At 40.0% G+C, this 19441-nt stretch overlaps 1 protein-coding gene across 1 annotated transcript in view; it reads left to right on the top strand.

Annotated features, from left to right (window-relative positions):
- Positions 1–19441, top strand: part of CPA6 (carboxypeptidase A6) — a 311521-nt gene that overhangs the window by 251110 nt on the left and 40970 nt on the right. The window contains exons 7-8 of the mRNA XM_084783077.1: positions 11676–11786; positions 13452–13542. Of these exons, the coding sequence (XP_084639203.1) occupies positions 11676–11786; positions 13452–13542 (202 nt within the window). The remainder of the gene's footprint in view (positions 1–11675; positions 11787–13451; positions 13543–19441) is intronic.

Consider the following 19441-nt stretch of genomic DNA (forward strand, 5'->3'; position numbering starts at 1 on the left):
AGATCTAAGTTATGAGCGAACCCCCCCCAAAAAAAACCAAAACAAACAACAACAACAAAAACCACCTGTACTTACCTATACTTTCCTTTGTGTAATATGCCTGCAGCATAATACCAGTCTGGGTTCTGACCCACTATGACTAAACACAGTTAACCATTTATATTATGTTATCTTGGTACAAAACTTACAAAACCCACGTCTACAAAATGATAACCCATTATTCCAGGTGAAATGACTTAGAAAAATAACTAAACAGGTATCTGCTATTCCATTCTTCCTAGTGATCGTGTCACATTAGTCACTCTGGGTTGTTCTAAATATAAATTAAGAATAAAAACTAGGCACTAGAAGATAGCTCAGTGGGTCAAATGCTTCGCTTGCAAGCAGTAGGACTCAAGTTCAGTTGCCAGAACCTCTGTTTAAAAAAGGCTAGGTGCATGGCTCACCCTGACAGGGGGATCCCTGGGGGCTGCTGGCCAGCCAGCCTAGCCTAACTAGTAAGCCACGGACCCCAGTGAGGTCCCGACCTCAAACACAAGGTGGACAGCTCCTGAGGAATGGTTCCCAAGGTGGACCCCTCGCACACATCTGCACACACCTGCACACACATGAATGAACATACACAGGTGTGGGGGGCTGGGGGTACAGCACTAGAACTTACAAAATCAGCATATGATCATCATTTCTTCACCCCTCATTCACAGAGCTTATTGTTTATGAAGTTTTCACTCTCTTATTTAGTCAACCATTTCATGACCAACAGGCATCTTAGACTCTGGTGCGTCGACAGACTAAGCCTCGCTCCCTTGCTTATTTCCTTACAAAGTCTCTCTTGCTCTAGTCCGTTCTTCCACCCTTGAGTTTTATACACCGCCTTTGGCTGAGATGCCCCTACTTTGGCACTGAAGTGTGTGTTTCCTTTCTAAATCATTTGGCTCCCCTGCAGCCCAGGTGAGAATGGTTTTCCTGATGGATGGTGGCTGTGCCCCTTCTCTGGCTCAGTTGTGACATTCTCAGCCCTCCCGGTGTACCTTTCATTGGATGTGAGATTATATTTTTGTACAAGTGGTTCCACTAAGGGAAAAACAGTACTAGAGGAAATCTTAAAAGCTACTTTTTCTAAAGAGCATGACCCCAGTCTATAAAATGACCATTTATTCTAGATTGTCATGGAGCTTGAAGCAACGCCTGACCAGATCCAAATATAGTGAAAGGGAGGCAGAATCTTCAGCATGGCTTTGTCCTGCCACACAGAGACCTTAGTGATGTACATTCTTATCTTGTATCTTAAACTACACATTTTTGGGGGTAGATTCTGATTTGCAATAATGTATATATTTAAGGGGAAGCCAAAGCAGTCTTGGTAGGCAGTAAACACCAAATATATCAATTCTCTTTCTTAACTAACTTCTGTCATGACCCAGACAAATACCATTTGTATCTTCTATCTCCTACAGAATATAAATTCAAAACTATCTTTGATATATTTTCCTTTATATCAGTATCTGTTGAAGAGGAGCATTTTAGACACAGTGGAGTCCGATGAGTGCAGTTCCAGAGCTTGGCCACACTGAGGCAGTGGTGCATGGTTTTATGACTGGCCTTCAGATCTCTATATATGCCCCATAATCAGCAACAATACTCAAGAAATTAAACTCAACAACACTAGATGCAATTGGATTAGCGGGTGCCTCCTTCTCTGTGTAAATGGTGGTATGTGTTGATTTCTAAAATGGGGCCTACACATTCAAATAAAAGCGCACACTTTCACATCTCATAGTCGTGAGTTAGAATAACAAAGCAGACACATGGTCATGGTTCTGTAGAAAACTAAGCCACAGAAAAGGAAAGGATCTGCGTCCTGACTGCATGAAGTCATCAAGCTAGACACTCTCTCAATCCCCCTGCTCGGTACTCCTCAGTCATCACATCGTGATCATTCTTGCTTTGTCTGTCCAGATGGAGAATAGCTGCAATTCTCAGAGAGTTGTACAAATCTCAAATATAGCATGCACATTACAATGGGGCCCTGATTGTTGTGCAGTGGAAGAACACATGCTGGCAAGTCTTCCAGATCAAACCCATTCAAGAATAGAACGCTGGGGAATAGCGTCCTTGATTAGTACTCAGAAAGGAAGATCTTTAAAATTAATGACCCCCATAAAACATAAAAAGTGACATGAAAAAAAACCCATAAGCCACAAATATAAAATTATTTTCTTATAACTTTTAATTATTAAGGCAGCTTACGGTTGTTTAGTAAAATTATGGAATGGGTGACATAAACAATGTAGCAAACGTAGTGACCTTATATTTAATACTTAGAGGCTACGCATTGTTTTCAAGGACAAATGGGGCATCCACAAAAACTGACCAAATTCTAAGTCACAAAAAAAGGACAAGACTATGTTTTCTAACACAGTTACATAGCTCTCTAACTATAATGCTAACTATAATAGCTCTCTAACCATAATTAGGAAGTTCCTTTTAAGATCTTTTTTTAAAGCTCAAATTTTAAAGACAAAACATTTATTATAACTTATGGTTTAAATAAAGCAAGAAAAATTTTAGAACTGAATAGTAAAGTTTCTACATATAAAAATATACAGAGGGGACTGGAAAGATAGCTCGGTGGTTCAGAGCACTTGCTGCTCTTGCAGAGAGCCTGTGTTCGGCCCCAGAGCCCACATCAGGTGGCTCACAACACTAGTTCCAAGGAACCTGATACCTTCGGGTCACCATGGACACCTGCATACCTGGTACAGATAAACTCATACAGGCAAACACATAAATAAAAATAATAAATAATTTAAAAACATATAGAATGCAGCTATACTAGTACAGGAAATATAATTTTGAGCAAATATGTTAATAGAATGAAACCTTGAAGTTGGTAGACCAAGTTTCAGTTCAAGAAATTAACAAAGGGAAAAAAGGGAGGGAGGGTGGGAACAGGAAGATACAAGCAAGGGGAAAACATTCTGAAAAAGTTACAATAAATTAAATTTTTAAAAAATTAATTAGCAAAGGAAGAGAAGAGGTAAAGAAATAATGGAGCATGTATCAAAGAAAGAAAAATGTATTTATCCCATCAGATATTTCTTTTCTGTTTAATTCATTTCTTCACTAGGTCCAGATTAATGAAATATAGTTTTAAAATACTTGTTGGGTGGGGGAAGCACATGCCTTTTTTTTAAGGTATCCATTTAATACATTAAATAGCAAAATATTAGAAATTTCTAGGTCAAGAATCCTGGGACGAATTAAGGGATTTTAGCCCTGTACATAGTGCAACTTCTTTGCCATTTAGAGGTAGCAGTTGCAACAGTGACAGCACTTGAGGTGTCATGGAGCTATGGTACAGCAGACTCCCTAGCTAAGCAGAATCCAGAAGGACTCAGATAAAGGGTTGCTCCAAGGACAATGTAACTAAACCAAACTTCAAACCAAGTAGATACACAGATAACTTCAAGTCTTAAACTTGGTTGAGGGAATTCTTGGTTTTAGTGTTCCCCAAAGAACCTCTCTCAAGTAAGACAATGTTATCTTTAGAAAAACCCACTATTTTAATTTATGCTTTGAGTTTTTTTTTTTTAAGGACTTGAATAATACTCTATTTTCCTTATTTCTTCTTTGACTCTCTTTATTTTTTTCTTTTTCTTTTTAATTTAATTTTTTACATATATATTTATATTATTACACATATATAGAATAGATTACCTATAGAAAGAAGAACCATGACACAACAGGAATTATATAGATGTTACATTCTTAGTGTTTTAGCTATTTGTATTTGACAGCCCTGAAGAAGACATCTTTCCTATCTTGGTGCATCTAAATTTCTGAATGTATATCAATCTCCATCACATATTGTCATTATCAACTTAGAACACCTATCTAGAGCTAAAAACATGTTAACCCCTAAACAACTAAGCTTCATTGTAAAGCTAAGCTACCTGGTCTTCAATTCCCTCAGAGACTTGAGAAGGAGTAAACTTGATTATCTGAGTACGCCGGGAGTGCAGGTTACTAGCTTTCCAAATGAAAACATGACAGAAACAGTTTGCTGCCTGAGTAGTCACCCAAAACTCTCTATAATGTTGGAGCATCTTCTTCATCTTTCTAGTCCAATATATCTCACAGACATATTTGTGAGGCAGGAACTATTGAGGACTTGCTTACCCTGTCTTGGCAGAATTTGGCCATCAACTCTGCCTGCATCCAAGCTTGCCTTTTTTTTTTTTTTTTTTTTTTTTTTTTAGGCAGAATTCTGTCTGTGGCAGAAATGAGGACTTTTTGCTCAGTGGCTAGTTTGCCACATTTAAATCCATCTCCATAAGGAGGTTCTTATCTTTGATGCTCACCAACCTCTTTGAGATAGGCTGGGTGTTGCCAGGAGTTAACCTGTCCCATTGTCAATGAATCTTTAAAGTAATAAAAACATTTTTAAATGCCATATTATGCAGGTCTCAATGCTGGAAAGGCAAAAACAATCATATCCCCAGAGTTGCTGACCAGCTAGCCTAGCCCACTTGGCAGTTCAAGAGACACGCTGGCTCAAAAACCATAGCACCTGAGGAGTGACAACTGAGGTTGACCTCTGGCAGCCACATACACATACACAAAAACACCCACATACACAGGTGCACGCATGTGTACGTGTGTGTGTGTGTGTGTGTGTGTGTGTGTGCACGCGCGCGTATGCGCACACATGACTGGTCCTATATATTCTGATGCTAATTACTGGCTCCCAAGATCTAGCTGCTGCCCAGATGAGCACATTCTCATGTACACATACATGCGCCCTTGCTCTACCTATTTAAAGTTGATTGATTAATAAAAAATGCTGAAGCTTGGGATTTGGCGGAGGAGAGGCAGAGTTTCAGGTCGCAGGCTTGGGGTCAGGGATCATGAGGTTGAAGAGATAGGGACAGGAAGAGGAAGAAGGAAGAAGAGGTTGCAATGGGTTAGCATGGAAAGACTGTGGCTGGATGCCGAGGATGAAGCAAAGTAGTCCAGATGGAGAACATTAGCAATTTGGGGATCATGGGTGGGAAGTAGCCCAGATAAGGATGATTAAAACAGGTGGCTTGGGATGGGGGCTGGTAAATGACAAGCATGCTTTAGGGTCTTAATATCTGCCCAGTCCCAGGTTAAATAAGGCTATTCTAAAACATACAGGTATCTGTGTTTTTATTGATTATAATACTGCCATATGATTATAGGCTAATTTTATGATAAAGTTTAGATCTTTTTATATTTAATACAACACATAAACATGAGATCCAGACTCAAAATAAAATTTTAGTGAAAAGAATAAATACACATATGTGGAAGAACTGTGGAAGAACATTCATTGCAACTTAAAATGGACAGTGCAACCTAACTGTCCTTCAACAAAATAAGGAATATGAGGTATTGACCCATACTAGAATACCACTTAACAGCTGTAATTAATAAACTCTCAAATTATCAAGTGGCAAAATACACTGAGAAAAATGAGGCTACATATTGATACACCACAATCCTATTTCCATTACACTTTAGAGCATATACACAGTATTATATATTCCTTATTAATCTGTATTTATAGCAAAAATATGCAAAATTGCATGGAAATGATAATTTCATACTTAGGATAAGGATTGCCTTGGTGGGAAGGAAGAAATTGAGACCAGGAAGTGACAAAGGGGTCATTGGTTCTGTATGTCACAATTTGTCTTAAACATCTGGCAAATATACTAAGCATAACTATACTATTCCTTCCCATACTTTGTATACTTGCTGAAAATAGAATTTTAAAGACTTTCTTAATAATTGACAGGTTAATAATGTGAATAGAGAAATGTGAAAAGACTTTGTATTATAAAAGCCTGAAAAAGAAGGGTCCTGGTGAGCTGGAGGCCAGCCTGGGCCATGGAGTAAAACTATGCCTCAAAATAAACAATCAAATGTAAGCCTGTATCATAACATACATATGTATTCCTTGACAAATGACAGTGTAAGTATGATATACGAAAACCTCTGAAATACACCAGAAGCAGTCCTAACAGTGTATGTTACAATACATGCTTACACCAGGAAGAAAGCAAAGCTGGGGTTGTAGCTGGCCACACAATGCTTGCCTGGCAATGTGCAAGGGTTCATTCTCCAGAGCTCTAAGAAGAAAGAGCCTACCACCACCAAATCGGCTAAGATATGCTTCAGTCATTCAGAAAACACCAGGCTAAACATAAAGTTAGCAGACAGAACAAAATACTAGAGATCAAAATAAATGGAGGACAGAAAAACAGGAAGATTAAAAAAAAAACCTGCATAAAACTAGATTGGCTTTTTGGAAAGAGAAGCAAAATCAATTGACTTCTAGCCTAAGAAAAAGAAAAGATACGAAAGGACAAAATAGCAAATCAAAATGATGACTACAATAAAAATATCAGACATTAAAAGGATAACAATGGAAAATTACCTATGATTTAACTAGGGTGAATTCCTAGGGGGGAAAACATAATTTGCTAAAACTGGATAATAAAGAAATTGATGCTTGACCAGATCAATAACAAATAAAGATACTGAAAAAGTAACTGGAAAGCTTCCAACAAAGAAATCTCAAGATCAGTTTATTTCACAACTGAATTCACAAATCAAAGAATTATTGCCTGTGTGTGTGTGCACACACACACAGACACACACACACATGCACGTGCTTGTTTATGTGCACATATGCCACGATCAAACATAGAAGTCAGAATACAGCTTTAGGGAGTGGTCTTCTCTTTCCACTGTGGGATACAGAGACCAAACTCAGATTGTCAGGCATACACAGCAAGCAGTTTTCCTCACTGAGCCATCTTGTCAGTCCAAAACTATTCTTCAAAAAACAACCACAGAGAATATCACCAAGTAAATTTTATGAGGCCAACATCACTTTAACACTTGAACCAAAGACATCATCAGAAGCTGGCATCTCTCATGAACACAAATGCAAAATCTTCCATAAAGTCTGACACAACAACACATTGAAAGAGTATATACCATGATAAAATGGGATTTGTTTCTGGCATGCAAGGCAAGTTTTAAAAACATACAAATCAATCAGTGGACTACATCACACTGACAAACTGGAAGATAGTAATGTCATGATCGTCACAATAACAGAAAGAGCATCCTTGTTTGAAAAAATTGTTTGGGAATAGAAGGAAAGTTCTTCAACATAATAAAGGCCTTTTATGGAAAATCCCCTACTAATATCATAATTAACAGGAAATAGCCGAAAGATTTTGCACTAAGATCTAACACAACATAGGATGCCTATTCTGACCACCTTAATTCAGCATTGTTTTGAAAGTACTAGAAAAGTAAGCCGATATGAAAAGTAAACAAAAAGTATATAAATCAGAAAGGACAAAGTAAAGTCACCTCACTTCTAGATGACATGATTCCATGTGTGGAAAACATATTACACACACAATGACACAAAAAATGATCACAACTTATAAATGAAGTTATCAAAGATACAAAGATAAAGATACAAAGTCACACAGAACCTAGAAATTCCTATTTACAAATAATAACCTAGCTAGAAAAAAAGTCACTTACAACAGTATCAAAAAATAGAAACAAATGTAACCAAAGAATTAAAAGATTTGTACCCTAAGAATTATAAAGTATGGATGTAAGAAACTGAAGAAGATAAAAGTATACAGAAAGATAGCCTATGTTCATGAATCAAAAGAATATTGCTAAAACACCCACATGTGAAAAACAATACAGAAATTTAACATAATGCATAGCAAAACCTCAATAACATTCTCCTCAGAAATAAAGACTAAAAGTCCTTATGATATGATACCAAAAAAAAATAAAAATAAAAAATAACTGACTGGATAAGGCAATACTGAAAGATTTGGAAGCAGCACATTTCCTGATATAAATGGAGAGATGGCTCAGCCATTAAAGGCTAGATTCACAACCAAAAACATAAAGTGGCATTGCAATGTGAGCATGGTGGCATGCTCCTATAGTCCCAACACTCAGGAGGCTGAGAAAGGAGGGTTACAATTCTGAAGCACTGGGGCTGGACAGATGGCTCAGTGGATAATGAGGGTCCAAGTTCAGTTCCTAGCATCCACATGGAAGCTGACAACTACTGATAGCTCAAGGTCCAGCATATCTAACACACTCTTCTGGCCTCAGTGGGCACCAGGCATCCACATGGCACACATACATACATGCAGGCAAAACACACATATAGGATTAAAGTAGATAAATCATTTTTAGAAACCAAATTTGAAGCCTCAGGCTATATAACAAGACTTTCAAGATATATTTTAAAGCTAATCAATTAGTAATCAATACAATATCATGTTGACATAGAAACAGAAACAAAGACCAATAAGATAGAATCAGAAGCCCCAGAAATAGATAGAAAGATAGAGAACTAGCTTTCAACAAGGGAATAAAGAAATCTGATAGTCTCTTTAGTGACTGATGCTAGAGACACTGAATTTTTACATGTAAATGATTGAAATTAGACTATTGAATCCTGTATGGAAATCAACTCAAAATGGGCAAAAGACCTACATCTAAAACTTTAGCCATAAAACTCCAATGACAGGAGAAGCTGCTTGCTATAACCTTTGAGGTTTTGGGTATCACACCAAAAGCTCAGGCAACAAAATAACTAGAACTGCACATCAAAATAGAAAAATGTCTATGTAGCAAAGGAAACAATCGACAACATGAGAAGTTAAACAGCAGACAGGGAAAGTGCATGTGTGAATAATAAGTGGTTAACAGCAAAAACATTTATAAGAATTATGGGCTGGGGATGTGTAGCTCAGCTGACAAAGTGCTTGGGTAGCGTACAAAAGGCCTTGGTTCAGTTCCCAGCACCACTAAGCAGGGTGTAGTACTGCACGCTAGCAATCCTAGCATTCAGGAAGCAGAGGCCACCCTAGGTGGTGAGGAGCTCTTAAGGCCAGTTTGGTGGAGGCATTTGAGTAGATGGAGGAGGTGTGGTGTTCCTGGAGGAATTATGTCATGGGTGAGGGCTTCGAAGTTTCAAAAGCCTCAAGGCATTCTCGGAGCACTCCTTTCTGTTGTACGTGTGATTCGAGTCATGAGCTCTTAGCTTCAGCACCAGCTGCCCTATTGGTATTTAAATAAGCCTCATTTTACCTGCGGCCAGGCAGCTATTACCCCCCAATCTCCCTTGTTATCTCTCAGCACCATGCCATTGGCTTTAATCATTCCTATCTGGGCTACTTCTCATCCACTATCCCCATGAATACTTGCCTACGCTCTTCACCTGGGCCACTTCTTTCCATGCTATTCTCAAAGTTCACTCCTCCTGGTCCTTGTGGTTCCTTACCTATCCCATGGAGGCTCTCCTCCTTTCTCTTCTCCCTGTCTCTTTCTGTGATCCTTCTGTCCCCCAAAGCCCCTTAGCTCTGCCCCTCACTTCTGCCCTGCCCAGGTGAAGGCCTTCTATTCAGCCAGACGGGGATAATTTCTTAGGCAAGTTTACAAACATCATTTGGGGGTATGTGAGTATCTGTAAGCAGACCTCAGGGAGCAAAATAATTAGCGATCGAATACAGAGCACCCGAGCATGCTGCTATAGGACTAGGTAGGGAGAACGGTGAGCTGGCTAGTTTTTGTCAACTTAATACAACCTGAGAGGAATTGCCTGGATCAGACTGTCCTGGAGGCAAATGTGAGGAGCATCTGCTTGACTAGTGATTGGTGCAGACAGGCCCAGCCCACTGTGGGTGGTGGCTTATCGGGGCTGGTGGTTGTATGAGGAAGCAAGCTGATCAGGCAGGGAGTTGAAAGGAAGCCCCAAAAGCATTGTTCTGAGGCCCCCTGCTCCAGGTTCCTGCTCAGGCTCCTCTTCTTAAGCAATCTTCAGTGATAGACTGCGACATGGAAGTAAAAGCCAAATAAACCCTTTCCTCCAGAAGCTGCTTTAGGTCGGGGTGTTTGCCACATCAATAGACAGCAAACCAGAACAAGAGCAACGGTCGTTGTTGTTAACAGTGTGTAAATTTCAGCTCGAACGTCCTAGAGTCCAGCCACAGCAAATAGTGCCTGCAGTTAACAGTGCTGTATCGCATCCTTTAACTTTTGCTAAAAGCCTATGCCTTGTCTTAGGTGTTCTTACTACACAAGGCACAATAAAGAGCACAAGAGGAAGCTTTATAAGGCCATGGATATGTTTACAGCACAGATAATGATGATGTTTTCACAGGGTATACTTACCTCTAAATTAAGCAAACAGTATGCATTAAATATGTACGCCTTTTTAATGTCAATCACACATTAATAATGTAGAACTATTTTTAAGAGATACTCTGAGTTACACTCTTAGTATGTTAATTTTTTTCAAATAGCCTAAACGGGTATTAAATGAAAAGACTCCTTCCCACACATCGTGTTCCCGTCCAACTCCCCAGAGACAACCATTGTTAGAAATTTCCTGTGTTTTCCCAAGATATTCCACACAGTGACAAGCATGCATCAAAAAGAACTATTCAAGCAATTCTACTTCATATAAATGTGTTTTAAAATGTCTACTCTCTCAACCTGATTTAGTATACACTGTGGTGTTCTATTTGAGTCCAAAATTAGAACGCAATGTTCTCGGATTGTGGCATCAAACTTAAGGAAAACACAAGCATAAGAGCAAGATCTCTGGCTGGGAAAACAGTTCCCTGAGAAGTACCTGCCCTGTAAACACAAGAACCTGGATGCAGTCCTTGGAGCCTAACGTATATAACTGCTTGGTGTATACAGGTGGCACACACAAGTGATCGCAGCCCTCAGGAAAAGGCAGGCGAATCCCTCAAACTCACTAGCCAGCACCTGAGGAATGATACCTGCCATTGTCCCCTGACCCCCGCACACACGTGCACCCATGTGCACCTTCACAGACATGAGTGTGCACATACAGAACAAGACCCCAAAGGAGCTATAATAAGGTGACAAAGATGTGTCACCCATTAAACTTTCCAAGGAGAGAACAGGGTAAGTTCCGAGGCCGGAGGCTGTCACCTTACAAGCATGTGACATGTCGCCATTGAAGGCCATCGACACCGTGTAGCTAATTATTTGGTCTAAAATCAAATAGAATCTAAAAGTAAAATATGTATGCATATGCATTCACATATATACTTAGTCATATATTCACATGTACACTTAGGTTTATATAAATGTGTCTAGAATGCAGAATAGAGGAAAAGTATTCACCTAGTATGTATAATGTACAAGGTCCTGGCTTTCATTTTCAGCACTACAAAAAAAAAATTCCCTATAACTGTTACTTTTTCATTAGCCTAAAGCTAATTCTCATTTAGCCAGAGATGAAACACTGTAAGAAATCATTCATTTACTCTGTTCAACCAGCTCTGCTGATAAATTGATAATCAAGAATTATCATTGTTTGTTGCTATAGTGTTCTTATTATTGATAATAAAATATCAATATTGGTATTATTGCCAGCGATATTGGCAATCAAAATTCTCATTCAGAGATTACAGTTCACCTTAGCTGGTTACTTTTCAGCCCAGCACGTATGGTCTTTCTCTGAACAGAAAGGATTTTTCCGCACTTGTTTTCCCTTAAACTCACTTTTGGTATCCACCCATAAGGAAATGTCTGTCTCCTTTGTCTATCAGGCCCTTCTGACCTCGAAGACTGACCCAGCCATGAGGAAAATGTTGAACCATCTGTATTTCTATATCATGCCTGTGTTTAACGTGGATGGATACCATTTTACCTGGACACATGTAAGTTGCTCTGCCTAGCCAATTGAGAAGGAGACTGAAAAGGTCATCAGAAAGTGATGAGCCAGGAAAGGAGTTTGCTGGTCAGCCCACTACTAATGAATTCAAGAGGTGTGAGTGTTGTTTTTAAAAATGAAAATCCCAAACATTCAATTTTACCAATAAAGACTCAGGAGCCAGATGCAGGGGTGAAAACCTGCTAGCTGAGAGAGGCAGAGAAAGCACCCAGCTGACCTTCCTACTCAGCTCAGATCTCGTAGGAAAAAGCCCCAAAAGCTCACTAGCTCAGCGGACAGCTCAGGAGGAAAAGGCAAAAAAACTAAACACCAAAGAGCTTGCTAGCTCAAAGCCCAAAAGCCCTTTCTTCTTATCCATGCTGCTTTAAATACCCTTCAACCCAAAGTCACTCCTACTCTTTAATCCTTGTCAGCTGGTTTCTTGCTCTGCCTCTTGATCTAGGGTTAATTTATTAATTCCTGTGTACAGAAAGCTCTTGGTTTAAAGGTGTATACTAGGGCTGGCTGATCTTTCACAATCTCAGGATTCACAATGGAAACACCCAAGAGGCTTCCTCCTCAATCCCTTTCATAATTACCTTTTGCATAAAATTCCATAGAAATACAGATTTCTCATTCCAAATAAATTAATAAAATTCAGTAGCCTAATATAACCTATTCAATTTGTCTATAAAGATAAGCCAAGGGAAGTAGAGGTGAAAAAAAAAACGTTGTATCCAGTTGTCTAAGAAAAAAAAAGGCCAAAAGTATAGGACATGCAGGATGGTGTCAGAAAGCAGAGCATGAGGCTGGGTCAGGATAAGGCTCATCTCTGACTTCTCCTAGCTGGTCTGTGCTTGGAGGAACTCACCCCAAAGTGATGCGGTGCCTTTACCCCATGGCAACTAAAAGGCATCTGATAGCCTTTGTGCTAGTTAGTTTGTTTTCTTTTGTTTTGTTTTGTTTTTGGCATTTTTAATTTAGGTTTGTTTTATTTAAGTTTAATGTTAATTCCATGCTGTGTTTCAGTAAGAACAATACAGATCCGCATCTGTGGCTCCAGTCAGATATCCAGTTACACATACTGAACAGAAGAGGTTGAGCGAGCGAGGGAGGAGGGAGAGAGGGAGGGAGGGAGGGAGGAAGGGAAGGAGGAGGACAGCGTTGAACATGCGTGCAGGCTTCCACACCACCTTCAATGTTAACCTGCTTCAGAGGGGGAGGAGTCGGCAAGAATGAGCAGCCACGGATTGTTGAACTGTTACCGTGCTGGTTAGTTTTAACTCTCAATCTAGAATCACCTAGGATCTAGCAGAGGTTGGCCTGTGCGCATGTCCGTGGGGGCTGCCTTAATCATTAAGTCATGTAGGGAAACCGAGCCCACTGCAGGCGGTACCGCTTCATGGACCAGGCCCTGGACCGCGAAAGAGAAGAAAAAACTGTTAAACAAGCAAGCAAGGATGGTTTTACCCTCTGCTTAATGAGACTCGCTGCTTGAGTTCCTGCCTTGACTTCCCCAAAAGTGATAGACTGCAGCCTGGAGTTGCAACCAAACCAACCATTTCTCCTCCCAGTTTCCTCTTGTCAGGATCTCTCTATCACATCAACTAAAATAAAACTAGAATACCTTTTCAGCACCTTGCTCTCAGCCGGATGTTTTATTTGTGTCTAGGATCGATTCTGGAGAAAGACAAGGTCAAGAAACTCTAGGTTTCACTGCCGCGGAGTTGACGCCAATCGCAACTGGAAGGTGAAATGGTGTGGTAAGTGCGAAGGGCCTGGGTTTCAGAACCGAGAACCCCAGAGGCACCCCTCTGAAAAATGATGGGCCCGCCAGGATTCCACTGGGAGACCGATGCATGTACGCATGTGAAACTCTCACAAAGACGTAGATGGGGGCTGCAGGCAGGCACGGGCTCAGAAGGGGAAGCTCTGGGTTGAATTTCAAGCACCACATGTAAATAAATAAATATATGGGGAAAAAAAGACATGGGTAAGAACACTGTGGCTATAAATTGCAAAAGAAAATAAAAATGCTTTTTTAATATGTTAAAAAATCAAAGTTTTACATTTGACAATCTAATCTTGAAAACTAAAAAAAAAAAAAATTTAAGCACAGATAAAAGCAGAAAGCTGAGAAATACTTGCATTCATAAAACTATGCTAGCAGCTCATGTTTCGCTGTGTGATTTGGTTTGGAGTTCCCATACATGCTGAGAGAGTGACACTGACCCTGACACACATCTGCAGTGGCCAGAGCTGTACAGTCCTTGGCTGAAGTCTACCATCCAGCCACTCACACTGCAAAGAGATTTCTCGGCATTCCCCACCATTGTTTTTCATGCAGGCGGGAGGATATCATTTTATGAAGGGAACCCTTTCGAAGAATAAAGCGGGAAGGGAATAAAACAACCCACTGGCTGGAATCCTTGCAGCAGAAACGGCAGGAGAAAGAATCATAATGCAGGGTGAGGGGCGGGGGCGATGCTGTACAGAGCGGCCCACTCGTGGAATCTATCATTTAGCCTTTCAAAGTCTAGACACAGACATCCATCCCCTTTACCAGGTTAAAGGGGTCACCCTATCCCAGCAGCATGACACAGGCTAACTCGGGCTCCTTCCAGGCAACGGCCTTCAATCCATTCGAACTGGGGAATCAGAACACAACATCGCTGAAAAACAAACACGCCCTTACACTACGACAGACATGGTTTGGTCCTGAGCAGTGGTTTAGATGGCTCTCTTTACTCTGGAAGCTCTAACAGCATCCGTGTGACTCCCAAAGGAACTTAGACAGGTGGCATGGATCATTCCCTTCCAGCACGCACAGCCATCTAAACACCACTGGCCTTCCTCCCTGTGTCTGGGACAGAGTAAGTTAGATCCCGGACCTTCAACCAACTAGTAGAACAACTTCATTTTTCTTGTGTGACATAAGCAGATTGCGAAAGTGCTTATATATGTGGAGAAAAGACCATGTGCGCGCGAATACTATGCAGTAGCGTGGATGGCATCTTAGGCATGCAGATTGTTTTCTCCAAACTAGGCTAAGCCGCTATTGTCCACAGTAATTCTCTGGAAATACTTGTAGCACTCCTCCCTAACTTAACTCCCAGTATAGTGGCGCCAAGAGAAGGGGGTTTTGCAGGGCTGACTGCTCTCACGAGGATGGAACCCTCAGGAATGGCATTAGTGCCCGCCGTATAAAGGAGACCAAAAGGGTTTGATTTCCCTTTCTTCGATGGAAAGATACATCTATAAGACTGTGTCTGTGGGGAAATAGGCCCTCACCAGACACTGAACCCCCTAATGCCTGGAACTGAAGCTCCCTGTCCTCTAGAATAAACTATGAGCAACACATTTGCATTTCTTTTCTTTTCTTTTTTTTTTTTCTTTCCTAAAGTATTTTTTTCTTATTTTTTTTAATTGATAATAAATTTCCAGGTATAAATTTCCCAATTTGGGGCATTTTGCTCTAGCAACCAGTTAGATATTCCCTCAATCTTCTAATTTAAGAAAATGTGTGTCTGTGTCTATGCAAGCAAATGTGTGAGTATGTGCTCCATAGGCACACTGAGGCCAGACAAAGGCGTTAGATGGCCTCATCTCTGACCCTCCCAGAATGTTTTCTTGGCCAACGTTTTCTTCACCAAGTGACAAGTTAGCAAGCCCCAGTCATCAGTTTGTCACTACCCTTTCTTGGAGCTGGCCTTTCACTATGCGAGTGCTGAAGCATCAACTCCCATCCTCACAATTGCTCAGCGAGTGCTCCTAACCTCTGAGACATTTCTCGAGGCTCTGCTTTTTTTTTTATTCCCCTTTCCATTTTCTCTAGTGGAGGCACTCACAGTCTCAAAACTCTCTGGATGCCCCAACAGTTAGTAAATGCCTGGATCCATATGTGTATGGCACGTACGCCCCAATCGTCTCCGGTGTGTGCACAGCAGGGGAAAGTGAGCTGCGTAACCCTAGGAGGCGGGCAGCTCTGCGCATGTAACATTAGAGTGCTGATTATATTCAGTTACAAAGTGAGGAGAGAGCCTCGCTGCCCTTTGTTCTTTCTTCACCCAGCGTGCTCTCTTCATGCATATTCCTTCTTGATTTCTGTGTTTCCGCTGCAGTCTCTACTACAAGTCTTTTGATTCTTCCCATATTCTTTTTTTTTTTTTTTTAACCACTCAGATTTCTTTTCTATGCTTCAGCACTCAGGACATAGAAAGGACTATATCAAACTTCACTTGCAAAATGGACTGGCATAAATAATGTGTAAAAGCGGGCAGCCAGGCTAGGACTACCCACCAGTCCTGGGATCTCTGCAGTGAATTCAGTTGATCTGATGTGCAGCCTGGCTCCCTCTCAGCCTCAGGTCTGTCCCACTCCAGCTCTGTGCTTAATTAATGAGACAGGGAACCATGCTGGGACGACTGCTGTAAGATCAGGAGTGTGAGTATGAGTTCCCTGAACAAACTCCAAATGAGCATCCATAACACAGATACCCAGGACCGGTGAAAGCGCTACAGTGTCAAAATCAAGCTGAAAATACAGCTGTTCCTTCCTCCCTAAGTCAGTGGGTCTCAGGTGTAAAGACAGAACAGAAAACTGCTTCTTACTGTGAAAATGCTGCAGACTCCCATAAGGTAGTGGAAATGCCTCAGAGCAGTGGAGTGGCAGAAACAGCTTAGAGAGAACTGTAGAAGCAGCCACACCTTTCTAAGGGCCCCAGCTCCCCAGGGACCATAGTGCCCTGATATGAATGCTTCTTCTTTCAAAGGCCAGCAGAGGGACACAAGCAAGAGGAGTGCTACAAACAGGGAGTAAATACATGCATTTATTCTGTTTGTCTGCATTCATGGACCACGTTACTCCCTGATCGTCACCATGCTTTCTTTTCTCTGTGCACTCTCTTTAGAGTGTGCCATGATGACCAGTCTTCCCTAATTGGAACAGATCCAGAAGAAAGGATTCAACTCCTGAAAGCTTTAACTCCTGAATAACCAAGCATTCTTAAACTTGAATCACTATTTAAAACAACCCACAGAACAGGAGAATATGGTTACAAGTCATATTTCTAACAACTGAGTTACATTTGTATTATAGGGACTCATGTCTATAATGTAGGAATTTGTTTCTGTAGTGCAGAAGACTAATATCTATAATATAAAGACTTGTGTCTATAATACAAGGACTTCTATTTACAATATAGACTTGTTTCTATAGGCTAGAGACGTTTATTTATAATATGGGACTTATATCTATAATACAGGAGCTTATATACAAAATATATGTCTCATATCTACAATATAGGATTCCTATGTATAATATAGGGACTTATATGGACAATGCAGAGATTTTTGTCTGTAAGAACTCATATTTATTATATAGGAAGTTATATCTATAAAAGAGTTCTCATGGCACAACAGCCTAATTAAAAACACACACACTTAAACAGATAATTATTCAAAGAAGGTATTTCAATAGAAATGAGCACCTGAATATGTGCTCAATACTGCTCATCAAAAAGACAGCAGAGTACCATATCACATACATTAAAACAAATAATAAAATAAGTAATTGGTGTTGTGAGGGTGGGAAAAACCTGAAACATTCAAACTTCCTGGTGTTACATAAAATGCACCTAATTGGAAACAGTTTAGTAGTTCTACAAAACTTTAATATCAAGCTACCATATGACATGGCAATTCTGCTCATATATATATGTGTGTTGTGTATGTGTGTGTGTGTATATACATATATATATACATATATATGTATGTATATATCCAGAAGAAATAAAAAAGGCTTCCTACATAATGACCTGTGACTGAATATCCATAGTAGCAGTGTTGATAATAGACAAACAAAAATGGCAAAAAAAAAAAAAAACTACTGTTTAGCAACTGATAAATAGGTAAGTAAAATACTGCCATGAGGGAGGGATTATTATTCCCTGACAGCATCCCTAAGTCTGTAGCTGGGACAGGTTCATATAACAAAAGACACTAATAAAATTTACCAACACATGAAACTCATATTGCCCAGGATAAACCCACGCAAAGATAATGCAAAACTCTAATGCACTCAGCATCGTAAACCAAAAAACGAAAGATATTAATTATACACTAACACAAACAAAACCAGAGATCAGTGTGCTGCGTGAAACTCTAAAAAGATAGACATATTCCCTTCTGTCTTTTGTACATCAAATTTAAATTTCAACTTTTAGCAGGGAAGCAGCAAGACCAAAGAAAGCATCTATGGGCTTGGAGGTAGCAAAAGAGCTGGGGAACCAGCCTTGGGTAAGACTGGGTTAGTAACTTTGTTATGTAACTTCCTCTGGCTGGACGCCCAAGATAAGGACCTACAGGCAACTCCAGCAATGAGTTTCTGTCATTTCTGGGAGAGAAGGGAGGGGTGCATCTTTGTGAATGTGTGTTTTGCTCTTAGGCAAACAAGGAGGGGGGGAACTCTCTTCACTCTGCTACCCTTCAGCTTCAGAGGAGACATATTCTAGTCTCTTTTGCCACAATGAACTTCTTTTGTGGGGGCATAAAAAAAATGAAGTGCTGACATATGTTTCAATACAGATGAGCATTGTAAACATGGTGCTAAGTGAAATAAACAAATCACCAAAGGCTAATTACCAGAGCATTTATATGGCATACACAGAATAGGCAAACCCATAGAGACAGAACAGATAAGGGATTGCCAAAGGCTGGTGTGAAGAGAACGGGGAATGACTCCCATTGGGTAAAGTGTTTTGTTTTTGAGGTGATGGAAATATTTTGAAATCTGATAGAGTTGGTGATTATGAATATAGAAAAAGCCATTGAATTATACATTGTTCAATAGTTAGTTTTATAGTATGTGAGTTATAGCTATTATAAAAATGAACAATGACACTCTCAAAGATTTTTTAGTTTCTATTGAGGACCACTTAGGCATTTATTTAAATATAGTCTCTCTTCAGAATATGCATTTACCTAGTATTATAAACTTAAGTGTAAGGTGGAAAGAACTGTGGTTTGGTTTTTTGGTTTGTTAGTTAGTTTTTATAATTTATTGATATGTGAATTGATATTGAAATGAGTTGTTCTTTATATGCAGGTATCTTTTTATTGAAAATATTGTCATGCAGATAAATTGATAGATCATCTGGGGTGAAAAGAGACGCTATTACAGGGTGGTGGCCGCTAGTCAACACCTGTGACATGACAACAGAAGGCCACTGGCTGACTTCCTAAGATGCTGGTTCTTCCAGCTGGAGGGCATTTGTTTTCAAAGAATTGAACTGAGAACCCAAGTGCCTTTGCTCTGAAAACATAAAGAATTTCAGAGACTAAATCTAGCACAAGGAGAGGGGGTGAGGAATACATTGTTGAATTGTCTAAGGAGGGAATTGGGGATTCAAAAGTATGTAAGGAGGATTTTAGCCACTCTTTCCAGAAAGAATACAACTTCTCTTTAATGTTTTGTAACAGCAGTCACTGGAGGTGCTCGATATAATCTAGTCATTCATTAAGAATTTGTGGATCTGCTAAAAGGGGACCCAAGGAAATTCCTATCTGGCCCCAAAATAAGGTGAGGGAAAATATTAATCCATATCAAGTGCTCAGAGGCATGGAGCCTACAGCAAGAATGTGCTGCCTTGGGAGACCAGGAAGT

Source organism: Acomys minous, assembly GCF_964271855.1.
Source record: "Acomys minous genome assembly, chromosome: 1".
In the NCBI taxonomy this organism is placed as follows: domain Eukaryota; kingdom Metazoa; phylum Chordata; class Mammalia; order Rodentia; family Muridae; genus Acomys; species Acomys minous.